The sequence below is a fragment of the Triticum aestivum genome, chromosome 5D (assembly GCF_018294505.1).
Source record: "Triticum aestivum cultivar Chinese Spring chromosome 5D, IWGSC CS RefSeq v2.1, whole genome shotgun sequence".
Lineage (NCBI taxonomy): Eukaryota > Viridiplantae > Streptophyta > Magnoliopsida > Poales > Poaceae > Triticum > Triticum aestivum.
The window spans coordinates 452,512,593-452,522,403 of record NC_057808.1 but is presented as its reverse complement, the minus strand read 5'-3'; the positions used below and the strand labels follow the sequence as shown (position 1 = coordinate 452,522,403).

The 9,811-nt window shown below is 40.9% G+C and overlaps 1 protein-coding gene across 1 annotated transcript; it reads right to left on the bottom strand.

The window, feature by feature from the left end:
* Nucleotides 1-8,605: 8,605 nt before the first annotated feature.
* Nucleotides 8,606-9,044, bottom strand: LOC123125477 (acyl-coenzyme A thioesterase 13-like). The gene is made up of 2 exons (XM_044545959.1): nucleotides 8,909-9,044; nucleotides 8,606-8,802 (listed from the first exon to the last, which is right to left on the bottom strand). Exons 1-2 carry the CDS (start codon nucleotides 9,035-9,037, stop codon nucleotides 8,656-8,658), a joined length of 276 nt encoding a protein of 91 aa, XP_044401894.1. The 5' UTR covers nucleotides 9,038-9,044; the 3' UTR covers nucleotides 8,606-8,655.
* Between the last annotated feature and the right edge of the window lie 767 nt (nucleotides 9,045-9,811).

Below are 9,811 nucleotides of genomic sequence, written 5' to 3'. Positions count from 1 at the left end.
TATATATATATATATATATATATATATATATATATGTCCTTTTCTTAGATGAGCCTAATTTTCCTTCGGGTGGACAATCATCACTCGTAATCCACACACTAAGATGAGAGTTGTTCTGAGAGGAGGATACCGACTATTGTCGTAGGGAGGCGTCCTTCCTCTTCTGCTCCTCTGAGACCTTGGTAAAGCATGAGTAGAAGGTGAAGGACGGCCATCACCGACAATCGAAATAACAGTGAGTGAGTGAGTGAGTGTATATCATATATACAATCACTTGAGAGATGGACAGACTGTTGTTGTAGGTCATCTTCCCATTCTCTTCATCTGAGACCCTGGTAATGCAGGAGGAGAAGGTGAAGACCATCACCAATGGCTGAAGTACCAGTCAAGGAGTGTCCAACATATGTACAACCACTTAAGAGTGAAAAGTGTCCACCCGAAGGAAATATATCAACTCTTGTCATAGACGGTTTCATCTTGTTCTATGGTACAAAAACTTCAGTGTGGCAGGAATGCTCAATTTTTTTATGCTCGTAAAGCCGCTTTCATGAAAAATGTGTTTTATCTAAATGTCATGTTTTTTAATGCAATTTAGATGGAAAAGCCGAGATGGCTCGTTAGGACTCTTACAGTCGTAGACTCCGGCGCGAGGGGGCTGAGTACACGGAGATCATGCTCGCCTATGCCGAGAACGCTCCAACAGCCCCTGAGAGCGAGAGAGCAGCCTCTAGCACTAGACCAGCCGTCGAGAATGCGCGGGCAGTCGCTGAGAGTGCTCGAGCAGCCGCTGAAGCTACGACGACCGCCCTGTCTGAGATCACGAAGATGTTTGGAGGTCAGGAGAGCTCATGACGGAGCTGAAGTTTTGTTGTGAACTACTAGTGCACTACCTTTATGTGATCTATATGATCGATGCGTGTGAACTTAATTACTATGTTGCTATGACGTAGTTGGACTTTTGCTTGTGAACTACTTGTGTGTTTATGTGATCTGTATAACCGATGCTTGTGAACATAATTTTTATGTTGCCATGAAGATTGTCATATGACTTTGTTGCTATATGTAATTGGGTAATTATGAATTTGACTTGTTAGCTTGTTTATTTATCTTCGTAGATGAAGTGGTATGTTGTGTACAATGAGAAGAATCCAAGAGTCTGCGATTCATGAGAGAAATGCAATGAACACGTGGATGGTTATGAGAACAACTGCTATACACGATATTACACTAAAAAGGAAGCAGAGGATCATTACTCTAATTTCGTTCTCACAGGGAAAATCAACCATGAAGTTTGCAAGACCAACTTCGTCCTCAAAGAGAAAATCAACCATGAAATATGCAAGACCGTCTGGATGTGTGGACGAGTAAAGAATTTAGTATTCTTGATCCAGTTCATTGTCATTATGGTGTTGTTGTTATCCTGAGGTCGTATATGTATATATGTAACATGCAACATGTCGGAGGCTTCACTGAGATGACTATGTCTATTTAGTTATGATGTTGTTACGTGAATTGTACTGTCATGCATAACATCTATTGCAATGCATTTGGATTATTATTATGACTAGTATGATGCCCGTGCGTTGCAGCGGAGCCATTGCCTTAGGAGGTGGTCAAATAACGTTAGTGTCATTGTAGCCGGTGCATGATTTATGATTAGTGAAGGTATCAAAAATACGGTGAGAGACATGCAGCGTCCAAGAATTTTAAATGACCATAATAGGTTGGGAGGAGAAAATAAAACCAAGATCGATTTTGAGTTGAAGTCACATTTTGTGTTTGTTATTTGTGTCTTCTACAAAAAAGATGATCTCGCGTGAAAGTAGTGTATTTTATTTATTTATGATAGACCCCACATGTGAGTAAAGTACACTGTGTATATGTTTCTTGGAAGGTTATTTAGGAAAATGCATGTATTTATTTATGAGAAAAAGATGTTGGACCCACAATATGAACTCACCACCAACTTCCATCTTTATAAGTTGGATAAAAGGTGTTGCTGCTAATCTGGCATACATCTATTGTTTAATGCCTGATTTTGTACTAGTGGCAGGCAACTACAAGTGCGTCCGGCTGGCAGGGCATATAGTTGTGGCGGGTGCCAAGCAATGCCCGCCAATGTAACAACCTTTCCCAGTGGCGGGCCGCTAGGTCCGCCCGCCACTACAGAGTTACTATTAGTGATGGGCCTGCGCCCGCCACTGATGCCATGTTACCAGTGGTAGGAGGTCAGTCATGGATGATCCTAAGAGTCTTGTCCACCACTGCTGGTATTTTGGCGCCCGCCATTGGTAGCCATTCCTGCAGCAGTGAGAACTCAAATTGAAAAATTGTGATGGATATTTTGCAGCCATTCACGTCGAAACTTTGAACATCCATGATGAATTTGTGCCACAGTTACTAAAAATTTTAGGTGTTCGAAAGAACATTTGATGACCGCCTTTTCAATGTAGAAAGGTCGTAGTGCAAATACTATAAAAATACATATACGTTTAAACATTGTCATGCAAATGGGCATGTAAAAGTATAAAAAAGTTGATATGAAAATATGTTGGTCTTATTCACATGCAAAAAGCGTTATTCGAAAGTTTGTATGGCATAAATAAGTGCTATAGAAAATATCATAATAGAAGCTGTTGTAGCGACAACGCAGACGAAATGTATGGTGCACAGTCAACATCGCAAACACTATTCAGCCTACTGTTAGCTTCTTCTCCAGTGCACCACTTGTTTTGCTGGACGACATGGAGGAGAGGGAGGCGTACGCCGTTTGGCTTAGATCTGGAGATGTTTTTTTAAGCCAGATTTACCTTATGCTTAATTAATACTCCTTTTGTCCCCTAATATAAAAGCGTTTTTGACATTCTCTTATATTATGGGACAAAGAGAGAAGTATATAACCCCATTTCTACTACAGAAAAAGAGTAAATAGGACGCTCAACCCTGCATTGCGGGCTGCTGCCGACGCAGGTCCACCTCGGCACCGCCTCACCGTGCCGCCGCCACGCACGGGTGCATCTCGCCGGCCAGCATCACATGTGTCATTCATTTGCTGGCCCTAGACCATTAGATAGGATTGTTTCATTATTAACAAAAAGTAAACAAGTTTAGAGGAAGAAGTGTACCGGGCCAGACAATAGTTGCACTTAGGAAATTTCTTCTAAAATTTACAGACATCTCGTAAACCAGTTTTACAAGAAGTATTTTAGGAAAACTGTTGGAGTTGCTCTAAAAGATGATGGCCACGGCTGCTAATAGGCTATATGTTTATGTTTCCCTCTAGAATTCATTTAAGAAAAAAATTCATGCTAGAACTTCTGATCCATTCTTATCCATAATTTTAATGACCACTATGGCTACAGATGCTGCAGTTACTAAAAAAACTGGCACAGAGAGCTAGTCTCTCCTTTCAACGCCAGGGCTTGTGTCGCCCGTACTGATTCCTATTAGTAATCGCCTACAGGCGAGCGAACCTGGCCGGCCCATCAGAGCATTAGCTCGTCGCCGCTCTTATGTCTCTGTAGTTCACTTGTTTGCTACAGTTTTCTTTTGTTACTCTGGTTTCCCTCGGGGTTTTCGTTGTTTTTACAGATTTTCTTTGGTTTTTATTTTCTTCTTCATTATAATTTGTTTTTCAATTGTTATCTTTGTTTTTTTCTTTCTTCATTATACTTTTGGTTATTTTTTTATCTTGGTTTTCATCATATTTCATGGCCTTCTTTACTTTTTTGTTGGTTTTAATCGGGTTCCTTTTTAATACTCCATCCGTCCGGAAATACTTGTCATCAAAATGGATAAAAAGGGGTGTATCTAGACGTATTTTAGTTCTAGAGACATCTCTTTCTATCCATTTTGATAACAAGTATTTTCGGACGGAGGGAGTACATGTCTACTTTTTGTGAGTACACAATGTACATTTTTTGCGCACATGAAAAACACTTTTTAGATGCACTTTGGACATTTCCCAGTACATGATGGGCATTTTTCAAAATACATGTTTCAAATACTTTTTTTAATAGTCAGTAAAATTCTCGAAATACAGTATGTATATAATTTTATTGGCAATAATTTTTTTCTTAAAATACAAAAATATTTTTTTTACATTTATAAACAGTTTTAAATCTTCATGTACATTTGTTTGGAAACACATGAATATTTTTTCATTGTCATGACAATTGTTTAATGGCAATTTTGAACCAACGGGAACATTTATTACATTTTTATAAACGTAATAAATATTTTTGGAATCACGGGTATTTTGCTTTACAATGTCATCTACATTTTTTAATGGTAGGAAACATTTTTTACAGTATGCATACATTTTTTTTACATTGTATACACAATTTTTGAAATTGTCACGAACATAGTTGTTTAACTCATTAACTTTTAAACAAAATGTAATGTACATTTTTTCTGAATGTACATTACATTTTTTTATTACGCAAACATTTTTCTTAACATTGTACACACATTTTTATAAGTCACAAGATATTTCGTACACATGATTAACATTTTTCTATACAGGTTTACAATTTGCCAAATGAATGATTCACATTTCTTACACTTGTGTGGTTCGATAACTTCAGATCTCTATGTTTATCGACTCAGACTTGCCAAACTTCATCGCTAATAGGACAAGGCGGCTCCTAGAGGACAAGGTACTATTGTCTATCGACTCAGGCTGCTGACTGTGAACAAGGCGGCTCCTAGAGGAGCCAGGGTGGAGAAGGCTGTGGAGATGTTCCATCGCTACGTGAGTGAACTTGGGATCGCACTATTGTGCTTAAATATTCTGATTTCAGTTAATGAAACATGTATATAATGGATGCTCCTCGTTTGCATTTGCATATGTTTCCTGCTATAGGTCCCATTTTAATTGATTTGTGTTAGTTATTATTACTATCCGGGTTCATAGTCATGTGTGTAATTCATATGCTGCTTAAGCCATGTGCTAAAGAATGTACAAACATTTGCTTTGCTGGTTGACCTTACCGTGGGCAGCATGTGAATGGGAGGCTGTTGACTGTAAACAAGGCGGCTCCTAGCTAGAGGCGCCCCGGTGGAAAGGCCTCCCCGTGATTCCGGGTCTTCATTCAGGACTTATGTGGGTAACCTGCCATGGCAAGTGGACGACTATAGGTTGGTGGAGCTGTTCAGCGAGCATGGCAAAGTGGTCGATGCCAGGGTCGTCTACGACAGAGACACTGGGCGCTCACGGGGATTCGGTTTGGTGACAATGGCGTCGCGGGAGGAACTGGATGATGCCATCGCTGCCCTCGATGGACAGGTTAGTTTAGCAATCATTTGATTCCCCTACCATAGTTACATACCATGATAACTGCAGGAACCAAACCTTGTTTTACCAAGATAACCAATGCTGCATTGCTCTCACATTACTATGTGATGAATTCTGCAGAGCTTGGAGGGGCGTGCCCTATGGGTGAATGTCGCAGAGGAGCGGCCACCGCGGAGGTTCTAATGTCACTTCATACTGCTCAGTTTTTCAGACATCTTTTCTGTAGGCTCTTGCGAACTATCATGTCAAATCTATTCGATTGTTGTTTATTGTACTATGGTGCCCCAATTGGTACCGTGAGAATGAAAAGGCAGCCCACGACGTGTTCATTGTCTTTTACATGGGCTGCTACCGACGGTCGTGTCAAATCAAGCCGGCAATTTTTTTTTATTCAGTCTAAAAAAAAACACTGCGACCAACTGGTTATCCAAACAACCCCTAAGGGTTTAGGCAAAATTGGTTGAGTGTTTTTCAAACAATTACTATATTAATCTAAACACTTTACGAATAATATATGGCTTCAAACTAGTAACAGCTTAATGTATAAGGTAGCGGAGCAACAACTGTAAAAACTACATCGAAACACTAATTACTATAAGGAGAAGGCTTGCATAGGAGCATGTAGAAAGAAACTAAAAATATTGACATACAACAATTTGGTCTCATTCATACATGTCAATTAATAACATACTACTTGCAAAACACGTTATTTTGAAATTATATGGACCGAGAGGTGGTTGTCTTGTAAGTAAATGATGTAGAAAATATCATAGCAAGAGTTGTTGAAACGACATGCATGCATGGTGCACATTCAACATCGCAAACATTGTGGATGACATGTATTGCTGGACCACATGCCACAGAAAGGACACTCGACCCATACGTCTCCTAAATAGATTCTATGTTGAGAACTCAAACTAAACGAATCACATTGTATGTTTTGCGGCCATTCATATCCAAACACGCGACAACCATGATGGATCCAAATATGGTGCTTACTTGGAAATTCTTGTTGGAAAAACTGTGTGATCAATGTCTCTCAATCTTTATTATTGTTCCACAGAAATTACTATATGTTTTGAGATATTTGGTACCAATAGTATATAGAATCAAAGTAGTACCCCCTTAACGTATAAGGTAGTAGTGCAACTGATATGATAACATTGTGATGCAGCCATTTTCTGAGTCGTTGTTAGTGTTCCGTAGCATGCCATGGCTAGCCTACTGGTCTTGAAACAAAAAATAATGCCAAAAGAAAAGCCTGTCGCTTTTATGAAGTAAAAAAATGAAACAATTATGGTGGCTCGAGTTCAGTAAAACTTACATAAAATTAATCACACAATACGGATAATGGATACATATTAGAATTAATATACAAATATGGCGCAATTCATACTGCTCAGTTTTAGCCCAATTTTGTGTTGTTTTTCAGACATCTTTTCTGTAGGCTCCTGCCAGCTATTATGTCAACTCTATTAGATTGTTGTTTATTGTAATATGGTGTCGAGACCCAATTTGTACCATGAGCATGAAAAGGCGGCCTGCTATGCATGTGTTTGTTGTCTTTTCCATGGGCTGCTGCCGACGATCATGTCAAATCAAGCCAGCAATTTTCTTATTGGTTCTATGGTATTCATTATTGTTGATGTTATATCAAAAAAAGTTTGTACAAGCAACACTACTTAGAAACAGTTCCCAGATTCACCAATCACTTTATTTAGATAGGCTACCAGATTCTTTTTCAAACAATCACTATATCTCACGAAATACGGTTATTACCAACAATTTATAGCTTCAAAACAATGCTGCGTTAATGTATACAGTAATGGTGCAACTACTTAACAAATACATTTAAAAAATAATACTATAAGGATTATGTGAATGCCTGCAACGAATATATAATTTTGCAGGTTTATACTTGAAATACTGTTGGCACTTGGCAGCATATATGTCCATATAGGGTTGTGCTGCGAGCCAGATTTTCTCTTCATAATAACTGAAACGAAATGTTTTCTTCAGAAAGCTTATTGATAAGTAGTTTGCCTTTGGCTGCAAGGAAATTACCTAACGTTGCGTGGAGCCAGCCGGAGACCGGAACGGTTGGAATATTATTGTTCTCATTTGTCGGCTCGCTGTTGTGCGTCTTGGAATCGACTAACGCCTGGAAACTTTTAGGCGCCTCAAACGCATGCATAATATATTCAAGAAGTTTAATGTGCAGTATTGTTTCAAATTACACGATGTCATACTTAAGAACTCTTAGAAAAAGAATGAGAACAGACGAAAATTAAAAGCCATCCTGACTTCTTTTTATAGGAGAAACCGAGTTTGAACCCAGGTCGGCAACATGCAACCTTTTTGTTGTCTACCGTTGTGCCAAGGCTGACTTCTCACTTATAAGGTCTTGAGGATCTCGAAGTTCCCTTTCTTCTCTAAGTGTAACCGTTCTTAATAAACAGGAGTTTTTTTTTCTTCTTTTTTTCGAAAAGGAGGCGTGCCCCCGGCCTTAATAGACAGGAGTTAAGATTATTATCAAGTAAATCGCTTTTCACACTTTCAATCATCATGTAGATGAGTAGGTCATCATGCCATATAGTCCTCTTTTTACACCACACACTCTTTTATTTACCAAAATTGTACAGCTCATATACCGGCAAAACAGTTTGCCCCGCGATGCGCTGCTCACTGTCTGATCAGACTCCATGCTGGGGATGGATCACAGCGACACCTGGTCCATGATTGGTCGTCCGCGGTCGATGTCCATTATTTATTATCACATACTTTGTTATACATTGCACTAATATAGGAGAAAATCCATTCTACTGCCAACGTAATCACGAATGGTGGATCCATGCACGGTAGGATGACTTTTATTCTACTGCGGATGGAGTATCCCGAGCATGGATTCACCGTCCGTGGCTGATTTGAGATTCATGCTACTTTTTTGATTATTTTTATAATTTATCCGTTTCAAAGCATTACGTTGGCGCCTTTTCTCGTTCCAAAATGTATCTTAATATTTCACTGTGTGTCATCGTGTATCAGCAAAGCTGATAAAAAAAAAGTGCATTCTCTCTTTTATTGACACACAATGAAACATGATGATACACGTTGAAACAAGAAAAAACAAACGAAACATTTTGAAACGAGATAAAATTTTGACAACAACCAGAAAATATATAACATGGATCTCAAAGCAATCACGAACGACGACGGATTGATGCATGGAATATTCCGTGCCTGGTAGAATATCAACATAGCTGTCTAGCAAAGACAACCGTTTTATGATGTTTAAAAAAGAAGAAAAAACACAACCGTCGTATGTGTAACATGTAGCTCTTCCGGGATGGGAAGGACCCTCAGAGTTTACTGGAGACGTTGGCGAGATACTTGGTGTGGCGGCCGTGCGCGAGCACCTGGTCGGTGTCCTTCCTCCTCACCTCCACGGTCACGCACCCCGTCTTGTCGCCCATGCCGAGGACCCGAGCCTCGATCTCGATCTCCTCCTGCGTGGATGCAGCATGCCTCTGTTTGTTAGTCCCAAGTCCCAACTCACAAGGAAGATTATGCTAGTACACATGACACGCGGGAAGACATATACTCGTATCGTACGTTTGCACGGGCGGCGCCCAGGTAGGAGACGGTGATATCCAGCGAGACCCCCGTCACCGGCGAGCCGCCCGCGAAGATCACCGCAGAGCCCACCAGGTCCACCAGCGACGCCACCGCGCCTCCATGCATACGGTTGCTGGCGCTCTTCGATTGCGCCGGACGTACAAGCACAGACAGGGTATAGACGATTTTCAGTTCAACGCTCCTGCATACAGTACTCCCGTGAGCACGGCCGTGCCTAGGACTACGTACCGACGTGAGGCGAGGAGGGGCCATGAAGGAGCAGAGGAGGCGGCCGGGTACGATGGCCTCAACCCGGAGGCCGGCTACGGTGAAGGCGTCGTACAGCCGGTGGCCCAAGGAACGGTCGTGCCACCTCTCCATCCTTGCTCTTGTTGCCGCCTTCGAGCTTCGCCATCCGCAGGCTTTCTAGATACTAGTGGACCCGTTGCGCCAAATGGCGCAGAGGCACGCTAAAGCCATGTTCGCGATGAAAAAAATCCATGGTTTAATCCGCATCTAATAGAAAACACGGTGACCTGTTGCGTCAAATGGTGTAGAGGCCCGCTAAACCAATGTTCGCGATGAAAACAGTTGCCTTTAGTAAATGACACGCGATGTATATACTCATTGTAGTTTCGTAGTGAGTCAATTACACCGGTGGTGCTTGAACTTGGCGTAAACGATCACTTTAGTACTAGAACTTGTGGCATACATTGAACTGGTGCAATAACTTGGCTCGGTTGTGCAAATACGGTCCTAATCGCGTATGGATAGGAAATCAACGCTGACTTGGCATGCCAGCGTGGCATGGGGCCCGCTGTCAGCGACTTGAAGCGTGTGGCCTGTTTTCTTGGCAACAAAAACCCCTCAAAAAAATTATTTCTCACAAAAAAGACCATG